Source organism: Microcaecilia unicolor, chromosome 2, assembly GCF_901765095.1.
Source record: "Microcaecilia unicolor chromosome 2, aMicUni1.1, whole genome shotgun sequence".
Lineage (NCBI taxonomy): Eukaryota > Metazoa > Chordata > Amphibia > Gymnophiona > Siphonopidae > Microcaecilia > Microcaecilia unicolor.
The window spans coordinates 419,648,436-419,673,527 of record NC_044032.1 but is presented as its reverse complement, the minus strand read 5'-3'; the positions used below and the strand labels follow the sequence as shown (position 1 = coordinate 419,673,527).

At 47.3% G+C, this 25,092-nt stretch overlaps 1 protein-coding gene across 3 annotated transcripts in view; it reads right to left on the bottom strand.

Annotated features, from left to right (window-relative positions):
* The window catches only part of RAP1GDS1 (Rap1 GTPase-GDP dissociation stimulator 1), a 222,491-nt gene that overhangs the window by 12,985 nt on the left and 184,414 nt on the right, over nt 1-25,092 (bottom strand). For all 3 annotated transcript variants that reach the window (XM_030190713.1, XM_030190714.1, XM_030190715.1), the window contains 2 exons: nt 15,181-15,307; nt 6,538-6,666 (listed from right to left, as the gene is read on the bottom strand). In XM_030190713.1, coding sequence (XP_030046573.1) covers nt 6,538-6,666; nt 15,181-15,307 — 256 coding nt within the window. The remainder of the gene's footprint in view (nt 1-6,537; nt 6,667-15,180; nt 15,308-25,092) is intronic.

The window sequence follows — 25,092 nt, the reverse complement described above, 5'->3', positions numbered from 1 at the left end:
AGAAAAGTAGAGAAAAGCGCAGAGCTAAGAGGTGATAATCTAGATGCACAGCAATAGATCTGCTCAGCAGGAAAGAACTGCGCCCCTTACAGAAAAAGGAAGGCGTGCCAAATGTGCCAGGAGAGAGGCGCCTGAAACTAGAAAAGGCAAAATCCGCCTGTGCTAGGCTAAAACTCCCCCCCCCCCCCCCGAAAGCAAGGGAAGCAAGGAAGAGCTGTGGCAAACTAGTCCTAAAAAGGCATATTCCCATAAAGAAACACTGAACTGAGAGGCAGATGCAGCAACCAAACGTAAAAAAATCAAAATCGTTAAAGTCCCTAACGATTTTAAAATAACGAAAAATGCACCAAAAAAAAAAGTCACACATGCTGAGATCGGTAGTGAAACGTACAATGTATCAAAGAATCACAATACACATCGTTAATCGGCCCCCAAATCATGCGCAGAGCAGCCAAGCGTTATGTTAGCTGCTCTGCGCATGCCACAAACAGTCAAAACACAGTCAAATCGCAAGCACATGGCTCCCAAATAAAAACAAAAATTAAAAAAAAGGGTCGGGAGGGGGCAAGGGCGCTCATCAGGAGCGTCCTGTACAGACGGCCTTGCCCCCCACCCCCCGCTGCTCCCCACTTTCCGCCGCTCCCCCCACCCCGAAAAAGCAAAATTCTAGCAGCCCCTGCCCCCTCCCCACTTTCCGCCGCTCCCCCCACCCCGAAAAAGCAAACTTCTAGAAGCCCCTGCCCCCCTCCCTTCCTCACTACTCTCTCACCTCAGCTCCGCCTCCCGACATCCTCCATCCGTGCCCCGCCCCCTTTTGGGGTCGTCGCCGCCATTCCCCTCCTCCATCGGGCCCCCCTTCCTCTTACCGGGCCCGTGCAGCGCCTCTCTCCTCTGTCCGAAGGCGCTGCACGGGCAAGAAGAAAGCTGAATCAGCTGATGCCTGCCTTCGCCTAGCTTCGATAGAGCGTCTTTCTCCTCCTGGGCCCGCCCCTGTCTGACGTCAGTAACCTACGTAGGTTACTGACGTCAGACAGGGGCGGGCGCAGCAGAAGAAAGACGCGCCATCGCGAAGGCAGACATCAGCTGATTCAGCTTTCTTCTTGCCCGTGCAGCGCCTTCGGACAGAGGAGAGAGGCGCTGCACGGGCCCGGTAAGAGGAAGGGGGGCCCGATGGAGGAGGGGAATGGCGGCGACGACCCCAAAAGGGGGCGGGGCACGGATGGAGGATGTCGGGAGGCGGAGCTGAGGTGAGAGAGTAGTGAGGAAGGGAGGGGGGCAGGGGCTTCTAGAAGTTTGCTTTTTCGGGGTGGGGGGAGCGGCGGAAAGTGGGGAGCAGCGGGGGGGGGGGGGGGCAAGGCCGTCCGTACAGGACGCTCCTGATGAGCGCCCTTGCCCCCCCCCGATCCTTTTTTTATTTTTATTTTTTTATGTGTTTTCTGAGGTCCTTTGGACCAATCACAGCGCTTTTAGCTCTGCTAATGCGCTGGGATTGGCTCAAAGTTTGTTTATTTTTTCACTTAACACTTTTTCCTGCCACGGAGCTGTCCTAACGAGAGGTCCAGACCTCTCGTTAGTTTTCCTGCCTTTTTCCTGCGTAAAGGCAATCGGAAAAGGTTAGTGCATGTCGTTTCAATGGGGTTTTCACACTAATTGCTCATCTCCATTCCGTTTTCGTTAGCTGCTACTGTCGTCGGAAAATAGGCTTAAGTGCATGGAAAGGATAGGAAATTCTTCCCTGAGGGCTCATTTAACGATGAAAAACGTTTAGTGCATCTACCTCTGAGTCCAAGCAAAAGACTGGCAAGAATGGCGCTCCCAAGGGTATTCAGAAGAGGGATTTGAGCTAGCAGTTGCACACCAAGGGCAACTCGGACCCCTGCCAGAAGGAAAGTACCCTGCAGACAAACCAGAGCAGACAGGAGGGATCCATGGGGACGAGAGAACCAGAACCTCCCCTAAAGGAAGGGAGGAAAAACTACTGCCAAAACAAGAATCAAATAGCAGGGGTGTCTCAAGCAAGATGCTTGAAGCAGCAGAGACCGGAATGTCTGTAGTTTCGTGATGTAGACATGAGCCATGCCCCACAAAAAAAAAAAAAAAGCAAGGCAACTGGTACCAGCTCAGAAGGGTCCAAGATCAGAATCAGATGCTGGCCAGCGAAATTCAAAGAAACTTCGCAAGCGCCCCCCTAGAATACACTACCAAAGGCGGGAAAATAAATCAGGTAACAGGCAAGAGAAAGAAGGAAAAACAAAGTTTCTTCTTCTTCCTTTTTTTTTTTTTTTTTTAAACAACCTTCTTCACTAGTGACAGGAATAAAGGTTTTACCTCAGAGGCAGAAAAGGAGGGGGAAAACAAAGTTTCCTTTTTTATTTTATTTTAAAACAACCTTGTTCAGTAGTGACAGGAATAAATAAAGGCTTACCTCAGAGGCTGAAATTCAGATATACCTACCACCACAGAAGAGAAGAACCCCACAGGGGAGATAAGTTACTCCATGCCACAATCAACCATCACCCTGCTAGAAAGACAGCCAGGGGAGGTAGGAGAGGGAACCAGGGTCCCTGGATATCACCCTAGCTGGCAGATGAGGAACTCAGGACCACTGAGTATCATCTACAACTAGCTCCAACACGGATACCAGCACACCCCTGGCTCCACTGTCACTAGAAGAATCTGGAACAGGAGCTACCAGCCAGCAATCCAGAGCAGCTGCACGATCCGTCCACCATCCACTAGGAGACAGAGAAAATACTGAACATTTCAGGCTGAACGATACCCTTAAGGGGCGGTTTACTTGGAACCATTTTCTCTGTCTCCTTCCGCTGGTAGATGGACACAACCCATTAGTCTGGACTGGTCTGGTATAGATGACAAGGAAAGAGGCCTTCGTGATTATTTACAACTTCATTATCTCAACCCCAGTAGGTTGAAACATAAGGCTATTTTTTTCTGCAAGGCTTTTGTATCAAGTACCAGGTATCTGGAATTCAATTCCATTATATTTGGGAAAACCCCCAAACTATTTTGAATTTAGGAGATTATTAAAAACTTTTCTTTAAGAAATGTTTATCCTAAAACTGAATTTGGCTAGTTTTTATGCTGATACTGTTGTATTTTCTTATATTCTTATTATGCTTTGTTTGCTTACAGGGTTTGCCTGCTCATTCTTCCCTGTAATCCGCACTGAACTCTAAGGGTGGTTGTGGACTACAAGAAGTAATATAATGTAATGCAATGTATCCCAAGTGTGCAAGGCTCGTAAACTCTTTGGGCGGACGCATAATGAGGCACACAGATCTCGTTTATTGGACTTGCAGGTGGCGCTAAACGAATTACTACATGAACGAGCTGCTAAATCTCAAGCCTATTATAAATATAAGCTATATAAATACGGAAATAAAGCGGTTCGCTTATTGGCCCGACTGGCACGGCCCAAGGGGGGGGGGGGGAGGAAGGGTTCTCCAGCTGAGCAATGGTCATGGAGATATAGTGTGTGCGGATGAGGCCATACAGCCAACTGTATGAAAAGCCTCCTGACTAGGGACTCCCGGGGACCAATCTACCCTCTTTGAGACAGGTGAATGTGGAAAAATTGAACCAGCCGGTACAGGAGGATGAGGTGGCTTTGGTGATAGCGAGGAGCCCGTTGCTTAAGGCTCCAGGCCCGGATGGACTCCTATAAAGTATTGGGGGAGGACATCATACCAACTTTGACTAGATACCTCAACAAGGTGGTTGACATAGAGGAGTTACTGCCTAATTTGTCTCTGGTGCAAATAGTCATCTTGCCAAAGCCAGGTAAAGATCCGGTGAGGCCGGAATCATATTGCCCTATCTCGTTGTTGAACGTAGAGGCGAAGATATTGGCTAAGATCATGGCTAATTGTATGGCTGGAGTATTACTGGGTCTCTTGCATGAGGCGCAAGTGGGGTTTGTAGAGGGGAGAACGGTAGCAAAGAACCTAAGGAAGATTTTTACAGCAATGGAGATTAGGAGAAGAGAGATGCCATCCTTGCTTATAAGTTTGACGCTGAAAAGGCGTTCGATAAGGTTCACTGGGATTTCTTGTTTACAACTCTGGAGGTGTACGGCTTCACCGGACGGTTTTTGTCTGCAGTTCGGGCCCTTTATCATTCCCCCCAGGCCAAAGTCTTGGTAAATGGTATAGAATCACGGATTTTTCCCATACTTCGGGGAACGAGACAGGGATGCCCGTGGTCTCCTCTGCTATTTGTACAATCTCTAGACCCACTCATTCGGGATATCATAGATAATCCTTCGATAAAAGGGATACGGCTTGGTCAATCTAAATTTAAAGTAGCGGCTTTTGCTGAAGATCTCCTTGTGCTGTTGATGGAACCGCGAGCTTCTTCTGAGGCCCTAATGGATATTTTGAGGGAATATGGCGATTTTGCGGGACTGCATCTAAATTTGGCAAAATCGGAAGCATTGGCATCCTCCTTAGAGGTGAAGCGAATGGTGGGTCTGGACTTCCCTCTGAGTTGAAAGTATTTATAACAACAATTTAAGAGAGTGAGGTGGAACGTTGCCATACATTGATTTGTTGTGACTACAATCATTTAAGTATTTAGGCATTAGGTTGACCTTGGATCTGAAGCTATTATATGCCCTTAACATTACGGCTCTCATAGGTGAAACAAAGAAACAGTTGGAAAAATGGGGAGCTCTCCCACTATCATTGCGGGGTAGGGTGAACCTGGTGCAAATGATCATATTCCCTCGTTGGTTATACTTGCTGCAGACATTGCCACTTCGCTTGCTACAGAAAAACCTGAAAAGCATATATGGGACTTTCAGCAAGTTCTGTTGGGCGAAGAAGTAGTTTAAACTGAGGTTTTCATTTATGTTGGGGGGCTGGAGGCAAGGAGATCTTGGGCTCCCGGATTTGTTTTTGTATAATCAAGCTTGCTTACTACATCATCTGGGAGACTGGTTTAGTCAGACTAGTGTTTATACTCCGATAGACATGGAACGGGAGTATTTTGTCCCCTTCGAATTTTTCTCGTTATTACATCAGACTCGTAGGCAGCTCCTGCATCATCTCAGGCATTGTGTGCTACTTAATCCATTGCAGGAGGTGTGGAGGGGACTGGTGAAGGCACTGGGGGGGGGGGGGGGGGGGGGGGGGGGGAGTCCTACGATGTCGGACCAGCTGACTCTCCGGGGAAACCCAGCCTTTGAGCCGGGTCAGGAAAATCCAGTGTTCATGACATGGGAGCGGCTTGGAATTGCAAAGATCGAACACCTACTAGGGGTGGATGGTGATTTAATAGGATACGAGGAGTTGCAAGCTCGGATAGGGGCGTCTTGGGGGGACTGGTTTGTCTATGCCCAAGTTAAACATTATATTTCTACATTGGATCACCCTATGCTGAGGATACACGTGGGACGTAGACTGCAAGATTTCTTTCAGGAAATGGAGGCCACAGGGTTGTCAAGTGTCAGCATAAATCATTAGTTCGACGGAAACCCCCCCCAAAAGCTACTTAGGTATCAAAAGAAGGTGGGAACAGGAACCAGGGGCTCCCCTAACGGTATGGGATGTTGGATTTACACTGCAGGGAATTCCAACCCTTATTTCAGACGAGAGGTTCCGGGAATGTGGCTATCGGGTAATTATGCGGGCATACATGTCGGGGCAGCAACTAGCACATACAGACTCTTCGCAGGGGGCTACCTGTGTTAAATGTGGCCATTTCTCTCATTCACTTTTTCATGCCTTCTGGGCCTGTCCAGGAGTGAGGGCTTTTTTGGGAGGAAATTAGGAGGTTTATGGCTCAATTGTTGAGGACACCTGTGACTGGAACCTGGGACCACTTTGTACTGGACACGCAAAGGGCTTTTTATGCTCAACCAACAGGGGCTCAACTCTTGAGTCGTAAGATGAGTTTGGTGGCTCGGAAAAGCATAGTACAATATTGGACAGTTTCGGAGCCACCAGCTTATTGGCACTAGAGGAATCAGGTGCATTTGCTGGCTTCGTGGGAGGCAAGGGGGTCCCCGAAGCGCTTGGCGCGTTTCACAGATTTAGGGCCCTTACTTGCGTGTGTTGAGTTCCAGAGGGCGTAGTCTGCTTCTTAACAAGATGTAATATGATCTTAGAGAGTGACTCCATGAGCCCCCTCAAGGCACACATAGCTTCACCAGGGGACATCCCTGAGGGGGGGGGGGGGGGGGGAGGGATTCCTGGGACTATCAGAGTACAAGTCCTAAGGTATACAGAGGGGGGTGGGGGAAGTAGCTTAGGAGAGTGGGTTTTCAGATCTCCACACAGAATATGTATGAAATCTATTTGTGTGCTCTGCCTCCACTGTATGCAAATAGATCTAACACATATTCATTGGGGAAATCCTGAAAACCCAACTAGGTTGCAGCCCTCGAGGACTGAGGGTGCCCACGCCTGCTCTGAAATATACTTGCAACACTTATTGACATGGTCAGCTTTAACAGTGAACAGGTAAATAGATGAATAGCTTAGGTTAAGAGGCTTTCAACAGCCCTGGCAAACTCACCTGATGCCATGACAGCACAAATCAGCACCATGGAATTGTACTTAATTTCAGGAGCACTTCTTTCATCTGACAGCAGTCTATGTAGAACCTGAATTAGTTTTGCATTCTCTAGATCCTTTTCAGCAGTGCCTGAAATATAAACAAAGTATAACTGTGAACAAACGTTTAGTTTAAATATTCTCTCACAGTTCACGATAGCTTTTAAAAAAAAATGAAACTAGATTACAGAAAATCATGAAAAACCCACAACACCTAGCAATAAAGCAATCCACTATCATACTTTCAATTGTATTTATTTTAGATACCATTTTTTAAATCTCCATATGTGTTGATTTTTACTTGTTTAGATTTAGCACACACCTTTGCTTGGTGAGTTAAACTGAGTTACATTCAAGTATACAGTAGGTATTTCCCTGTCCCAGTGGGCTTATATTCTAAGGCCCCTTTTCACTAAGCTGTGTTAGTGACAGTAATGTATATTATTTGCCCATTAATAAGGATTATTTGGTAAAACGTACACTTTTTTAAAAACCAGATATACAAAGTAAATACTGTGCACTGTTTTGCATACAAATACTGAAGTACCCTGTATTAGTGAATCCTGGGGTTAATTTTCTCACAGTAAACTAGACTTGGGCAACAATATCAGCAATAAGTAAACAGTGGCCTAAGATTGTTTCTGAAGGTGAATTAGCTTGCCTAATGTCACAAGCAGCAGAGATTTGAACCCTGGCCTTCACCTGCTTCTTCACAAATGCAATTGAATGCAACATCCTGAATTATTTCATCCTGCTCTATTACTCTCATAGCACCGTTATCTAATATCGACAACATAATTCATATCCAGAGATTAAAAAAATGAAACATTCCTATCAACTTTGACAAGATATACCATAAAAATCAACACATGTAAAACTCCACACATATATCCAGAAACGTTTAATAATGTCTTCTGTTATATTACTATATATTACTATCATGTATTCTATTACCATGTAACCCAAAATCCTTCTGTAACACCAAATGTCTATTCTCTTCATATCTCCACTATCCACGATGTATTGTAAGCCACATTGAGCCTGCAAAGAGGTGGGAAAATGTGGGGTACAAATGCAATAAATAAATAAATAAACTGGTTGTGCATTCCAGTTCAGAAGGTACTATTTAACAGCAGAAATATGGCAGAACTTCACTCACAATGATATTGATGAAAGAAAATGAGACATATTCTTGATCTTTTTTAAATTTCCTTTTCTAAAAGGTGGTTTTACTTTTGACCTGAAATATCTTACTTCATCCAAAAGCAAGACACTGTTTTGGGAGGACTGTTATTATACAGGTATCAGTCCATCCAGGCTGAACCCACAGTAAACAATTTCTACTGAATAAACATTTCATCAAAACTTAGCAATGGCGGATAATTTATTACGGCTGTCTTCTCATTCTATAAGAGAAAAAGTAAGTTTGGTAAAACTGGCTCCTAATACACTGCTGCAGGTCACTGGCAGAATTACATAGCTAGCATTCCCCTAAACTGTCATCACCTGGTCTGTCTCTCATCCTATGCAGCAAAACAGTGATGACGACTCAGGAATGAGTGGACAACACTCCAGTGGATAAAACAGTTTATTGAAAGATGATCGAGACTCGACACAGCTGTGTTTCGGCCGACTGGGCTTGCATCAGGAGTCTTTTATATCAAATAAGATCATCCACTGGAAAAATTGGTCCTCGCAATTGTATAGAGATAATAAATCATGCGTTCAAGTGGTACAAAACGCTCAGAGTTTTACTGTTTGCAAAGCTTTTGCACCACTCGAGCGCACAAAATATTCTCTCTATACAATTGCAAAGACCAATTTATCAAGTGGATGACCTTATTTGATATAAGAGCCTCCTGATGCAGGCCCAGTTGGCTGAAACACAGCTGTGTCGAGTCTCAATCATCATTCCTGAGTCATCTTGGCTCTTTTGCTGCATACTGTGTGTTCTGCAAAGATTTGTTACTTCTGTGTATACATCGACTGTCTCTCATCCTCCCAATCCTGTTGGCAATTTTCTTATTCGTCTCTTACCCACTGCTAACCTCTTCCCTCCAACTGGCCACTCCCCCTCAGCTAACCCTCACCACCCAAGGAAGCCAGTCAACCACCCTCAAAGCCTCTACACCTCTTCCCCTACCCCATGAAGCCAAATGAATCCCTTCGCAGGTTAGTGAATCCTTGCATGCAGACAAGCCCGCATTCCTCCTTCTCAAATAGCACACCTCTACTCATCTGCAGGTGTAGAATAGAAGCTTCCTGTTCTCTGCACCATGTGGCTTTCTATGAGTTTAAGCCATGCAATGCAGGAACACTCGTGCTAGTGTTGCGAGACTTGATAATTCAAACTCGGTGAACTGCACTGTGCAAAAAAACCCATGCACTTCTTGTTCCACGGCTAGAGCGGTGATACAATTAGAGTATTACATATATGTGATCACGTCTCGGAAAAGGTGACTAAAATCATCAAACAAAAAATTAAGTTTATTAGAGCAATCAATTTGTTGTACAACTGTCCAAACTCCATCCTTTTATGTGAAATAAAATTACAGAAGTTGAAATGTAACTGACTGCTTATGGACCCATGGCATTAAAAAAAAAAAAAAAAAATTGGCCACTCTCAATATTTTGGACCTGCTACTTTAGCCCCCTTTTCCCAGAGATGGTCACAAATGGGGCAGGATATCCTGGGCACCAGAGACCAGAGGGTAATTCTAGTTGCCATGGTGACCAGGAACCTAGGATTTCATGATCCCTGCTTTCACCAACACCAAAATCTCTTCTTGACAATACTGCAGGATTATTCATATTAAACATGCCATCCCTCTATAGCTTGACCACCAAATTTGTTTTTGTATAATCTTGTCAGCAGTTCTCTCCATACTACTACTATAGTACCAAAGCTTTAAGAGAAGCCTCACTCATACCTATTGGTTCAGTTCTATCGACATCGTGATTTAAAATAGTGTGAACACATGCCATATCTTAAGATTGCCAACTGGTTCCATTTTTAGTCTACTTTCCTGGGGGGAGGGGGACTGCAGTGAGTGGAGAGGTAGACACACACGCCCCCCAAATCTTGGTCTTGCACCCTATCCACAACAAATCTATGGGATGTATCAGAGGTCCAAAAGAATTGATACTTTTTTCATCCACATAAAAGCACGGACTATGTGCATTTGTGCTCCAGAAAATAAACTCCATTAGTTCAATCAAGCAAAACATGCCATAAACAACTGCTTTGCTCACGATCCAGTTATCCATTCATGTTAACGGTCTTTATAAAGACCATCATATCTCCTTTACTTCTGTACTCTTTTTTCAACGATTTTACAGACTCCTGATGCAGGCTTTCTAGCCGAAACACCATGTTGTATTGAGTCACTTCATCTAATATAATAAAGCTCAAGCTCACCTCCAGTTCTGAAGCTCACTGAAGCTCACAGTGTGGCAGGGAAACAGTAAAGCCCTGTAGTGTTGTAGCCTGTCAGCACCACTCAGTCTCACTCATACACCCGCCCTCAGCCATGCCCCTTCCAGACATAATTCGCGAGGCCAGCGTTCTAATGAAGCCACTCCAGCTCCATCGACTTCCGTGAAGGGTTAGTGGCATTCGTGGTGGTGAAGCCTCTCGACTGAGCATCTGTCCATCTCTGTCAGTCACGCCCTCGCTTCGCACGTCATGACGTCCACGGAGCAACGATTACTTCGACGGTGGAGCAATGATGAAACAAAGAAACGGTATGGGAAGGGAGCAGTAAGGTAACACGCCACCTCCTCTCTCTCCCCCCCCCCCCCCCAAGGACGCACCCTTCCCCTCTCCACCCGCCGCCGACTGCTCTCTCCCTCCCCTCTCCCGAGTCACTGCTCGACCCCCCTCCCCCACGAAATGCCCAATGGACCCCCGCCCTCCTACTCGACTCCCTGCTGCTCTGCGGCTGCCTGCCTGCACTCCCCGTCCACCCTCCTATGGTATAAGAAGCACTCACCTTCAAAAGCATGGAACAGAGGCACCCAGAGTAGAAACGCACAACCGACTCCAGCAGTCATGGCTGAAGCTAAGCCACAGCGACAAAATCCAATCCCACCCCCCTTATCTCGGATCTCTCAAAACTCTTTTCATCTTCTGGATCTTTGGATTGAAATGCTGCGATTCTTTCACTGTCACAGCTGAACCAGGTTTTAGGATCTAAGATTGCAGCAAGGTTTCCACAGCCTCTTCAACTGTGCACAGAAGTTTGCAAACCCTAAACATTTAACAAACATACACTTTAACTCTTCAATCTCCGCCTTCCGCCTGCTCTTAATAACCGAAGTCACTCACCAAAAGCAGAACTGCTACAAAAATTAAAGATTGATCAACATCCAGACTTGGCGGCGAACCTGTTCAGCCCACGCCCCCTCCTGGGACCACCTTATCAATAATACATGCAACACACCGGAGGGGGTGGGACTTCTTTGTTAAGGGCTTTTGTTAAAGGGCCAGTACTCTTGATTTCCAGAAGCCAAACCAGGAGCTGCTGCTTCACATTGTCGTTTTTAAATTGTTCTTCCATGTGAAAAAACATCCACAACAAAAGGAGGGGGAACACAGACAGACCCTGCAACTGGAAGGACAGGGGACCCTGCAACTGGCAAACAGGGAGGGAGGGGGATCCTGCAACTGGGAAAACCGGAGGGCGGGGGGCACCTGCAACTGGGAAAACCGGAGGGCGGACCCTGCAACTGCCAAAAAGGGACGGGGGACCCTGACCCTGCAACTCGGAAAAACGGTGCCCGGACCCTGCAACTGCCAAAAAGGGAGGGGGATCCCCCTGCAACAGGGAGGGAGGGATTGAGGGAGGGGCCCCCTACAACTGGGAGACAGACCGATGGGGGGGGCGGAACCCTGGAAGTAGGATGGAGGTGGGAACCTGCCACACTCTCATTCTCACACACACACAATCGCACATTCACTCTCTCTCACACAGTCACTCTCACACACACTCTCTCAAACATACACACTCCGAGGAAAACCTTGCTAGTGCCCGTTTCATTTCTGTCAGAAACGGGCCTTTTTTACTAGTTTTTCAATAAACATTGCTTAACTTTAGAACCTCTGTGGTCCATTTTTGGATAAGCCGGGTTTGTATTCCCACTTTCCTTCTGTAATTAGCACCATCAATACATGCATATGGTAACATTCATCTTTACTATTCTATCTATAAAGTATGCTTGGCAATCAGACTAAGTAAACACCACAAGATTAAATGTAAGTCTTACATAACCTAAAGTTTTCATAATTCTTGTTCGACTATTAATGAGTAGGAAAAGATTTCAGATGCTCAGTCATGTGATTTAAATAATCAGAGAGCTGAGCTTTTCCATCACCAGTCATAAAAACCTCCCCTACTCACAAAAGTGATTTTAAAGAAAAAATAAATAATAAAAATATTTTTCAATCACTTTCTCTTAAAATATATATACAGTCAACTTTACTTCAACAATATATTAATCTACAGCAGCTACTTAACTATGTTGGCGTTGCTCATGGAGTTGCTCTGTTTCACTTTCTAGTTTCTTCAGAAGCTGCCATTTAAAAAGGGTTAGCTGCCTTGCATACTGTCCCCACTGTCTGCCACCTCGGGTCAACTTGCAACAACTTTCTCTTTTCAAGTCAGCATAACAATAAATATTTATGAGAGTAGGAGAGATTTTTTTTTATGACTAGTGATGGAAAAGCTCAGCTCTATGATTGAGCATCTGAAGTATTTCCCTCCGCCTCATTAATAGTTGAACAAGAATTGTTAAAACTTTAGGCTAAGAGTTTATTATTACATCAAATTTATAAAGTCCATATCAATTTCACAAAACCTTAGAGCAAGCTCTAACACTGTGAAGTAACTAGAGAATAACATGGGGAACAAAGTTTGTCCCTGTAGGTTCTGTTTCCATCCCCACCCCATCCCCTGTCTCCATCCCTGCCCCATCCCCATGTGCTCTGTGCCCACCTGCAGAAGCCGCGAACATTTATGATTTTATATTTAAATCTTTTTATTAAAGTATAAAAAGGAATACGCTGTGCAACTGTTGTTTATAAATCACAAATAGAAAACAATAACAAGCAGCAACTATAATAACCCCCCCCCCCCCAAACCCCACTACCCTTCCAACCCCAACAATAGCTGACTTCTACTACCCCAAGGAATCCTAATCCACCCTCTTAAAATAGAACCCGCTCTATATGCCCTAGCAGGGGAAACATATGCCCTATAAAGAACTGTTATGATTTTTTAATCTGTGGATGAACAATCTCAGGATTCAGTCTAGCTCTCCTGTCTTCCACAGTGCTTCTTACAATAGAAAATGTCTTCTTAGAAGATGTGCTGGTAGCAGAAATGTGCAGGATCCCCCATGCAAATTTTGCTGCTGGTTTTTCCCCCCAAAAATCAAAATATCATTATCTGCATCGCTCAAACATAAACAGTCCAGTTCATTAACAAACTTCAAAGTAGAAAATGACATGGGGACAAAGTTTGTCCCCATCCCCACGGGCTCTATGCCCATTCCTTCACCATCCCTATCCCTGCACTGTCCCCATGGTTACCGCAGGTACCTGTCCCCCTGCCATTCTCTATATATTTTCATACTTATCTACTTTAAAGGTAGCAAAACGATTCAAGATGGCGATCCAGCAGGACGTGCGACAAAGACGCTCCCGAAAATTACTCTACAACGGACTTTTTCCTGTTGAACCATGCCGAAAAGGAAAGGGAAGCCGAGGGGCCCACCCCTCCCGAAGCAGATCCCTTCCTTGCCTGGGCAGCAGTCTTTGTCTGCATTTTTGGTTTCTACTCCGGTATCGGGCGTTTCCACTAGCAGTGAAAGGAAGAGCCCTGCTCAGGAGAGCGATCTATCGCTCAGCCCGCTGGGACCGTTGACCCCGACACCGTCGCGTGCACCCGGAAGCGTTGTACCGACCGAAGACAGAACGGGATCGAAGGAGTGGCACGCTCCGGAGGCAATAGTGACGCCAAATTCAACTCTAGGATCGGCGCAGGGAGCCCAGCGACTGCCCAGGATAACAGTGGGGGAAACCATGGAGGAACTGCCGATAACAGCAACACAGGAGGAAATTACCTCCTGTGCCTTGGCGATGCAGCCCCTGGTTAAACCTCACGAGGTCTCGCTGGAGACGATTTGGACGGCTTTAGAATCTCTCCACAAGGTCTGTACCTCATTTATTACTGTCTCCTTGAATAATTCAACGCAGATAAACTTTTTAAAAAGTCAGACTGAAGGGTTGTTGAAAAAGCAAACTGACTTGGAAGGACAATTAGGAAAAATTTCTCAACAACAATCATTAATTTCAGGGGACCGAATACTAATTCACAGGAAACTAGAGAATCTTGAAAATCAATCAAGAAACCTGAACTTAAGATTGTTAAATTTTCCAAAATCTAAATTTGTCACTCCCAAGGATATGTTTGAAAAATTTTTGAAAGAGGTATTCAAATACCCCGAACAATCATTACCTCCACTTCAAAAAATCTATTATCTGGAAATGAAGATTTCCCCACAAAAATATATTCCTAAACCTGATTTACCTGAGAAATTGGACTTAACAAATTTTCTGGAGCAATCAATGGATAATACAGAGACTAGAGCAACCTTAATTGTAACATTCGTTTTCCTACAAGATAAAGAATCTTTAATGAGACTTTATTTTAAAAATATTCATCCGGATTTTAAAGGAAGCAAGGTCTCTATATTTCTAGATATTGCACGATGGACACAACAGAGGTGAAAATAATTTCTGGATATGAAACAGGAATCTCTTACAATTGGGGCGATATTCCAGTTACGATTTCCGTGTAAATGCATGTTGATATTTAAGAACAATTGCGGTCTTTCCTTGATATGAAGAGGAACCAGGCCTTAACCCAAACACCAAGTCCCGAAAATACTTAAAGAACCGCTGCTAGTATACTTTAATTTACTTATTTTTTATGCTAACTTCCTTTGGCTTTATACCGTCTTGAATCCACCATTCTATATTAGTGGACTATAATTCCATTTCTCAAGAAAATTTCTTTGTAATAATATTCTTTATATGTTCTTTGAAGCCTGAAATGGATGTATCTATTCAAAGAGATGTATCTTTGTTTAATTTGAAATTAATAAAGAAATTTAAATAATAAAGGTAGCAAAACCCCACACAAAACAGGTTTTTGTTTTAAAATCTGGTTTAAAAATCTCAGTTATACAGGATGGTATGTTGCCATTGTCCATGCTCATACCACATCTAGGAGCATTTTGCTGCCAAGCCAGATCAGTCTACCACCTGTCTTACTCCATTTCTGGCACATATTCCTCTAGGTGCACAGCATCTCACTTAAAACTAGTGAATCTAATTCTATTACAATAATCCTAAATTATCCAGTTAAATATTTGTCATACAGTACTACATACATTACCAACATTACACAATTATAACCTTGATTCATTCTCAGATGAGATGCCCCTAAAATGTTAACCATTAAATAGAAAAAAAAAATACTAACCTTCAGAATAGCCAACATAATAAAATCAACACATAAAATGCAATCTTTACAATACTCACCTAATTCTAAAGCTGCTATTAGTCCCAGTGCGACAAGTGCTTCATTCTGCATTATTACATGTTCACTAGTTGCCATGGTAACAAAGTACTTGACACCACCGCTGTGAACAATAGTCCTAATTACATCCTAAAATAAATAAATGGCATTCAGATGTATGAATAAAAAGGTACAGGAATAGTATTACATGCGGTTTCATTTCAGGTTGAAAACTGTTCTAGAAATTTTTGTACTTCACTTTTATCCAATACAAGTTATTATTGAATGGGTAAAATAAGACTATGCATTAAGGGGTCTTTTTACCAAGCTGCGGTAAAAAAAAAAAAAAGGGTCCGCGGTAGCAGCGGGGGCCATTTTTGCCATGTGCTGAGGCTCGTTACCGCAGCAGGTAAAAAAGGCTGAAAATAGCCATAGCCATGTGGAAAGATTGGTCTTACCATGTGGCCATGTGAGAGGGCGCACTTACCGTCACCCATTGGTTACCTGGCAGTAACCGTATAGCAGTGCTGCCTGATTACCACCGGGTTAGCGCAGTGCTAAAAAAATACAGCCCTATTTCCCCAGCGCAGGAAATGGCACATGCTGGGGCTGGAACTACTGCCAGTGTCCTGTGTTGGGCCAGCGATAGCTCCAGATTAGCGTGTGGTAAGCCCATATTTGGCTTACCGCCGCTTTGTAAAAGGGCCCCCCAAATAAATAACTAAGGACTTCTTTTACTAGGCCCCAAAATGCCAGACACGCGCTAAACCCCAGCAATAGGGCAGAGGGAGTAACAAAAGAACCAGAGCAGGGTCACACCCTCCCAGGGGACTAGCGCAGGACAGGGGAGCTAATACAGCAAGCCAAAAGGGGTGAGATAGCCCCCAGCCAGAGGCCAGAGTACAAGACACAAAAGGGAGGCAGAAAGCCCTTGCCTCAATCCCACAGAAGACAGAGGCAGAGACTCAGTATACAAAGTACACAAAGGGTTAAACTCACTGAGCCAGCAGACCCAGAGAAAGCTCCTGAGGGGAAGCACAGCCCTACTGAACAAACACACAGTCAGAGGAAGGGACACAATACACACAGTACACAAAGGGTTAAACTCACTGTGTCCTGTTTTGGTTATTGGTGAGTCCTTAGGTTCCCTGAGGTCCCGCAAGACCTCAGAGGACAGCCGCGCACCCCGAATCTTCACCCGCGGCGACCGCCGTTCACCAAGGGTTGAGCCCCCAGCTGCAGGCGGCCAGCGGGACTGCTGGAACTGCGGGGTGACGGCCGGCCTGGTTGGTAGTCAGCAATACAGTCTCTGAAGGGCAGCTAGCAAGGACGGCTAGCACTGAGGAGGAACACGGTCTCTGCAGACGGCTAGCACTGAAAGGGAACACAGTCTCTGAAGGTGGCTAGCAAGGACAGCTAGCTTGAAGAGGAACACAGTCTCTGAAGGTGGCTAGCAAGGACGGCTAGCTTGAAGAGGAACACAGTCTCTGAGGGTAACACTCCGAGATCCACTGTGTCGGCTTCTGACATCTGAAACGGAAGCCCTGGACCCTTCCTGTTCCGTAGTTTAAATCCCCCGCCAGTCCATCCCTTCCCTGGAAGAGGAACCAATCCCCTCGGCCCTGGCAGGCAAGGAGCGCCTGGATTGGCCAGCCCACCCTGCAGGCGGAGTCTCAGCTGTAATGCGCCAATCCGGCGAGAGTAGGCGGAGCTTGATCACTGGTCTGCGCTGAGCCAGGGAGACGACGACGCCGGCGCCGCCCTCTTGGCCGGTGTGCTCCCTTCTCCGAGGCCGGCGTTCGCGCCAGCGGTTCGCCGGCCTCGGGCCGACCCGCGGCAGCGCCAGCCCCATCGGCGGCTCATCTCTGCCGCCCTGGGCACCGCGAGCCCCGCCGACCATCGCTCCCCCCCGAGGGAGCACAGGTAAGGGCCCGGGACAGGACAGTATCCTCCCCGGATGCCCCCTCTTCCCCGGGCCCGGGTTTGGAAGGAGACCGGGCATGGAAGGCTTTGACCAACTCTGGCGCATGTACATTCGCCGCGGGCTCCCAGGAGTTGTCTTCGGGACCAAAATTCTTCCAGGACAATAAATAATATAGCCTTCCCCGTCGCTTCTTTGAATCCAGAACATCCTCCACCTCATACTCCGGATCGGGATCTGCTTCTAGAGCTTCGGCCTCCTGCCGTTGGGGGTGCCATCGAGATCCTTGAAAACTTTTCAATAAGGAAATATGGAAAGCGTTATGCACCCGCAGGGTACTAGGTAACCGCAACCGATATATCACAGCTCCAATTCGCGATTGGATGGCAAATGGTCCAATATACCGAGGTCCCAATCTCCGAGAGGGCACCCGGAGTCGGAGGTATTTCGTACTTAGCCATACCTTCTGCCCTGGTTGTAAGACTGGAGCGGCTCGCCGGCGACGATCTGCGAAGATCTTGTATTTGGCAGCCGCTCTCTGCAATTGTTCTCGGGCCATCTCCCAGACTCTTTGCAGCTCTGCCAGAGTTACATTAACCATGGGGGTCGGAGATCCAGACGGGAAAGGTGCTGGAAACCGGGGATGTTGTCCATATACCAAGAAGAATGGAGAGTCTCCCGAGGCCGAGTGAACGCTGTGGTTATATGCAAACTCGGCCCAAGGAAGTAGGGAGACCCAGTTATCTTGACGCTTGTTGACAAACGCTCGCAAGAACCCTTTTAATGTTTGGTTCGTCCTCTCGACCATGCCGTTGGTTTGAGGATGGTATGCTGATGAAAAGTGGGTCTTCACCCCCAATGCTGTACACAAGGCCCTCCAGAAGCGCGAGGTGAATTGGGGTCCTCGGTCACTAATAATCCGAAGAGGCAGCCCATGCAGTCGAAAAATGTGTTGAATGAAGAGTTGAGCTAAGGCGGCCGCCGAAGGAAGTCCCAGCAAGGGAACAAAATGGGCCATCCGGGAAAAACGGTCAATTACCACCCAAATCACCGTGTGCCCCCGGGAACTGGGGAGGTCGGTGATAAAATCCATGGAAAGCTCCGTCCAGGGGACTGCCGGTACGGACAGCGGTTGTAACTTCCCCATGGGGGTCCCGATTACCGGTTTAGTTCGGGCGCACACAGGGCAGGTGGTAACGAATTGAAGAATGTCTCGCCTCATCTGAGGCCATCGGTACTGTCTGGCAATGAGACGAAGAGTCTTTTGATACCCAAAATGCCCCGCCCATCTGGACGAATGCCCCCACTGCATTACCTTCGCTCGATCAGCGGCCGGCACTAGTTCTGCCGTAGGCGCGACCTCCCCCACCCCGGCTCCCAACGCGGACGCGTCCACTTCCACAATAAAGGGTTTCTCTGGATCCGGGGCTAACAAAATGGACGCTGAGTTGAACGCCCTCTTTACCTGGCGAAAAGCCACTTGCGCCTCGGGCGACCAGTCCGGACATTCGCGTTTTTCCTAGTGAGCGCCGTCAACGGCGCCGTCAGTTGTGAATACTGAGGAATAAACTGGCGATAATAGTTCGCGAATCCCAGAAAACGTTGTAGGGCTTTCAATCCCAGCGGTTGTGGCCACTCCCGAATCGCCCGGAGTTTGTCCGGCTCCATCTGTAGGCCCCCGGGTAACAGAATGTGTCCTAAAAATGGTAGCGACCTCTGATGAAAAGCGCACTTACTGAGCTTAGCGAACAAGCGGAATTGCCGTAACCGTTGCAGCACTGCGCGAACATGACTCACATGTTCCGCGGGGTCTTTGGAAAAAACCAAGATGTCGTCCAGGTATACAATTACCGTAGAGTTCAACAAATCCTCAAGCACATAGTTAATAAGTCGCTGAAACACTGCAGGGGCATTACATAGGCCAAACGGCATCACCCGATACTCGAAATGTCCCTCGTGGGTGTTAAAAGCCGTCTTCCATTCGTCCCCTCACCGGATTCGAACTAAATTGTAGGCCCCCCGCAAGTCCAACTTGGTAAACATCTGGGCTCCTTGCAGCCTGTCAAAGAGTTTGGGAATGAGCGGTAGAGGAAAACGATCCTTTACCGTGATGGCATTAAGCCCCCGATAGTCAATACAGGGCCTCAAGGAGCCATCCTTCTTCGTAACAAAAAAGAACCCGGCCCCGGCTGGGGATGTAGAGGGCCGGATGAACCCTTTCCGCAGATTCTCCCGGATGTATTCCTGCATTACCTTGGACTCTCCTCGGGACAGGGTATACAGTCGGCCCCGAGGTGGCATGGTATCTGCCATCAAATTAATGGCACAGTCGAAGGACCGATGAGGCGGTAGAACCTCCGCCTCCATTGGACTAAACACATCCGCAAAGTCCCTATAGTCCATAGGCAGGGAGCCCAGCTCTATCCGTGCCCCCACGGGCACACTAGCTAATGCAGGGCAGCTGCCACTCCGGCCCTTATAACAGTTCTCCCGACAGGAACTACCCCAAGCTCGGATACTTCCCCCGGTCCAGTCAATAACAGGGCTATGACTCCGTAGCCATGGCAATCCTAGGACCACTGGATGAATGGTCCGGGATAGTACAAGGAATTGGACCTCTTCCCGGTGGTCCTCCCCTACCTGCAATCCCAAAAAGGGGGTGACCTCCGTGACCGGCTGCGGTAATGTAGTTCCCTGGATGGAGGTTATTTGCAGCGCCGGCCGCTGCGGGAGCGTGGGCCAGCCCATTTGTTGCAGCAGTTCGTGCCCGATGAAGTTGCCCCCCGACCCGGAGTCCACTAGGGCCCGGGTCTGGATCGTGGTCTCGTGCCACCTTAGTATTACTGGCAGTGTGATCAGGGAATCCGGTAGGGGAGCGGAATGCCCCAAGACCCCTCCCCTCAAGGTGCCTTGGGGGAGGCGTTTCCCGCCCGGGCGGGACAGGCCCGGATAAAATGTCCAGCCTCACCACAATAGAGGCACAGTCCGTCCCACAAACGTTTCTTCCTGTCGGAGGGAGCCAGCCGTTGACGGCCCATCACCATCGGCTCCTCCCCATTCTCCTTGAAGTCCCGGTTCCCACGGCGAAGGGACGGCCCCTTAGCAGTCCGGGACGTTCCCCGCACCCACTTTTGCTGTTCCGCCCGGGCCCTAGCTCGCTCCTGGAACCGGGTATCTACTCGGATACAGAGCGAAATCAGGGCATCCAATTGGCCTGGGACCTCTCGTCCTGCCAATTCGTCCTTGATTCGTTCTTGTAACCCTTCCATAAAAATTGCCATCAAGGACTCCGGATTCCAACGGAGCTCCGTGGCTAAAGTCCGAAAACGAATGGCATAATCAGCCACCGTCCCCTCTCCCTGATGAATTCGCAGCAGTTCCGACGCCACGGAAGATGGTCTCCCAGGAAGGTCGAACACCATACGGAAACGGCGCTGAAATTCACTATAGTCATCCAAGATGGGGTCCTGTTGTTCGTTTAGTGGGGCCACCCAGGCCAGGGCCTTCCCTTCGCATAGGCCCATGATATATCCCACTTTACTTTGGTCCGAGGCAAATGCCTCCGGTTGCATCCGGAAGGCCAGGTTGCACTGATTGAGGAACCCCCGGCAACCTCCAGGGGCCCCATCATATCGTGCCGGTTCAGGGAACCGAGGTCCCATGCGGAACCCTCACGAACGGGGAGATGCTGCGGCCCCCTGGACCGCAGCAGCCTGGTTCTGTACCTGAAGCGTTGAAAGTTGAGAGCATACGTTCTGGAGCGCCCCTGACAGGGCGTTCAGCTGCTCCTGCTGCTGCTGAAGTACCTTGGCCAGGTCCCGTAAATCAGGCTGCGTAGGCGAGCTCATGGCTTCCGTTTCCTGTCCTGTTTTGGTTATTGGTGAGCCCTTAGGTTCCCTGAGGTCCCGCAAGACCTCAGAGGACAGCCGCGCACCCCGAATCTTCACCCGCGGCGACCGCCGTTCACCAAGGGTTGAGCCCCCAGCTGCAGGCGGCCAGCGGGACTGCTGGAACCGCGGGGTGACGGCCGGCCTGGTTGGTAGTCAGCAATACAGTCTCTGAAGGGCAGCTAGCAAGGACGGCTAGCACTGAGGAGGAACACGGTCTCTGCAGACGGCTAGCAAGGACGGCTAGCACTGAAAGGGAACAGTCTCTGAAGGTGGCTAGCAAGGACGGCTAGCTTGAAGAGGAACACCGTCTCTGAAGGTGGCTCGCAAGGATGGCTAGCTGGAAGAGGAACACAGTCTCTGAAAGTGGCTAGCAAGGACGGCTAGCTGGAAGAGGAACACAGTCTCTGAGGGTGGCTAGCAAGGACGGCTAGCTGGAAGAGGAACACAGTCTCTGAGGGTGGCTAGCAAGGACGGCTAGCTTGAAGAGGAACACAGTCTCTGAGGGTGGCTAGCAAGGACGGCTAGCTTGAAGAGGAACACCGTCTCTGAAGGTGGCTAGCAAGGACGGCTAGCTTGAAGAGGAACACAGTCTCTGAAGGTGGCTAGCAAGGACGGCTAGCTTGAAGAGGAACACAGTCTCTGAGGGTAACACTCCGAGATCCACTGTGTCGGCTTCTGACATCTGAAACGGAAGCCCTGGACCCTTCCTGTTCCGTAGTTTAAATCCCCCGCCAGTCCATCCCTTCCCTGGAAGAGGAACCAATCCCCTCGGCCCTGGCAGGCAAGGAGCGCCTGGATTGGCCAGCCCACCCTGCAGGCGGAGTCTCAGCTGTAATGCGCCAATCCGGCGCGAGTAGGCGGAGCTTGATCGCTGGTCTGCGCTGAGCCAGGACGACGACGCCGCCGCCCTCTTGGCCGGCGTGCTCCCTTCTCCGAGGCCGGCGTTCGCTCCAGCGGTTCGCCGGCCTCGGGCCGACCCGCGGCAGCGCCGGCAGCTCGTCTCTGCCGCCCTGGGCACCGCGAGCCCCGCCGACCATCGCTCCCCCCCGAGGGAGCACAGGTAAGGACCCGGGACGGGACACACTGAGCCAGCATACACTGGGAAGAGAAATCCTTAAACAATCAACCTGAGAGGAATCACTCAGACAAGCAGCCTAGCTGAAACAGAGACTGAACAAACCTCAGCCCCAACTGACAAACAAGCAGCTGGCTTCCCTCAGTGAACTGCAGGCAGTGAAGGGAAGCCCAGCTGGAGGCAAGAGAACTGAATACTACACACACACACACACACACACACACACACACACACACGCTGCCTCTCAGCTAACACAAACAGAAGGGAAAGGAAAGAAATCCCTGAACAGGAAAACTCAGATCAAAGTCAGAACGTACTGACAGAAAACTGTACGGCTTTAGTCACACAGGGAATGTAACGCCAAAGCAAAGTAAGTAAGTAGCAACATGCAGGCTTAAGTACTACCCACTGACGTCAGCACAAACCCTGGCAGCCAATCAAAAGAGACGTCCCCCCTCTCCCTCTGCCAAACCGGCAGAATCATAACAGTATGTTGCTTACACTGCTAGCATGTTAGTTTTTTGTATGTTTTCATAGTAAGTGTCAAACTGAGAACATTTTCTTTTATCGTGGGTTCCTATGTATCTATTTTTTGCATGGATTCCCCATTTCTCTTCTCAAATAGTTGAAAATATAATTGGTAATTACTTTGGTTTCTGTCTTTCCACCGAATACTATTAATAGCATTTTACCCATACTTAACACAATTTTTATTTATGTATATTTTACAGAAATTAGTCCATTTTTAAGGTTTGCTTTTAATATTCGTATTGTGAGTTTTTTTTAATGCTAGTATGGTATTGCATATGCACTAAAAAAAACTAAATACTTAAGAACATAACAGTAGCCATATTGGATCAGACCAATGATCCATCTAAACTCAGTATCCTGTTTCCAAACAGTGGCCAAGCCAGGTCACAAGTACCTGGCAAAATCCCAGTTATTAGCAACATTCTATGCTATCAATCCTGGGACAAGCAGCTGCCTCCCCATGTCTGTCTCAATAGCAAACTATGGAGTTTTCCTCCAGGAACTTGTCCAAACCTTTTTTACACCCAGATACGCTAACCGCCGTTATGTATAAAACATTTTGTTTCTCACCGTTATGTATTTTTTAGTTTGTCACATTGCATTACAATTCATAGCATTGTTATCATTGGCTTTAAACCTTATGGGGATTTTATATGCAATTTTGGATTTCTTGTTTTGCATAGAGATGTTCTTCAATTGCTTTGTTGTCTTTGCAAGCTTTTTTTTAAATGTTAACCTTTATGGTCTCTAAGACAAGTACTCAGTTTTCTTTTAACATTTACTTATGCATCAATTTATGTTTTTAAATCATTCAATGTTAGAATGCTTTAGTAAGACTGTTTCCATGTATATATCTGTATATGTTTTAGACTCCTGAGGCAGGCCAGGTGGCCAAAACACAAGCCCGTATCGAGTCGTGTTTTGTTTGGATTAAATTTTTACCAGTACCAGTGACTTGTTTATGATTGCATTGTCATCTTTGCTGTGTTTTGATAACATTAACATGTGGCAGTGCCGTAGCCAAGGGTGAGCTCAGGCCCACTGAGCAGCAGCACACCTAAGATGTGGCTGGCAGGGATCCCCAAGCCCCACCAGCCGAAAACTCCCAACTACTCTTCCTCCTGCATACCTTGTAAATAGCATATCTTCGCCTGCAGTGAGCAGCGACTGATACATACTGTTCGCACTGGCCCCACAGCCTTCCCTCTGATGTATTCCCGCCTATGCAGAAACAGGAAATTGCATCAGAGGGAAGGCTGTAAGCAATGTGTATTAGTTGCTGCTCACTGTCAGTGAAAATCTGCTATTTAAAAGGTATGTGGGGGAGGGAGGATGTTTGAGAGACCATATGGCATGCAGGCGAGAAGGGGACAGACCAAATCACTTGTGGGACAAGATGGTGTTCTTCTGCCCACCCATCTTGGGCCCAGGCCCACCCAAAATTGGGTGTCTGGCTACGCCTCTGGCGTGGCCATGAATTTGGAAACTGGAAAAATCGGTCATTTTTCGGCAGCAGTAAAAATGGCCTTTGCACTCAGGAAAATCCTGTATATGGGCATACTAAGGCCACATTTTACCAGTGTTTAAGGACCCTATATAAAGGCACTAGTTAGGAGGGCAATTTTTTAACTCCTCTAAATACCTACTGCACCTGAAATGTAATGTTCCTCAAACATGGGTTTGCAAAGTCAGGTTATTCAACCTAACATTCAAATGTGCAGTGTATGCTCTATAATGCTGGGCAACCCAGTCCACTTTGTTTTCAACTCAACAGAGGTCACAAAGGGACCCTTTCACTAAGGTGTGCTAAAGGATTTAGTGCGTGCTAAATACACAATGATATACAATGGGCTGTGTGGCATTTAGCGTGTGCTAATCATTAGTGCACCTTAGTGAAAGGACTCCAAAGTAACTTATGTTAGACATTGCAACTGTAATCCTCTGAAGGTAGCACTGTAATATAGAACCACTGATGTATTTTGTCATGTGCCTGTGTAGAAGGCCCTTCTCAAAGTTCCAGAACTATCCAGATTTTCACACCACCAAGCACCATTACAGTAAAAGCTATTAAAGACTTCCTATGTACAGGGCTTGAGGTGTTTTTTCAGTGCTCACCAGAATCGTTGCTGATAAAATAGTCTGCTTCCCCTCACCCAGACATTTTGGGAAGTATAAATGTTTTAACATAATTAAAAATGAGTTCCTATTTCACTAACCTTCACATTTCCATACAGCAACTTACAAGTTAAAAGATAACCTGGCTATATAACTACTGAGTGGACTAGCGTGTTCTTTCAGATAGACCCATATATGATTGCTTAATGGTCTTTATAGTATAACTCAAACAAATATGTAAGGGGCAATTTTCCCCCGATTCTATCACTGGGTTCAAATTTTGGATTATTTTCATTTGTCTGTATTACAATTACTACCTCCACCCAGCGGCCTGAAAATCCACAGGGTCGTTAAATAAAGGTTACTCTTCATACCCAATCTTGAGGCCCACATGCTTTTCTTC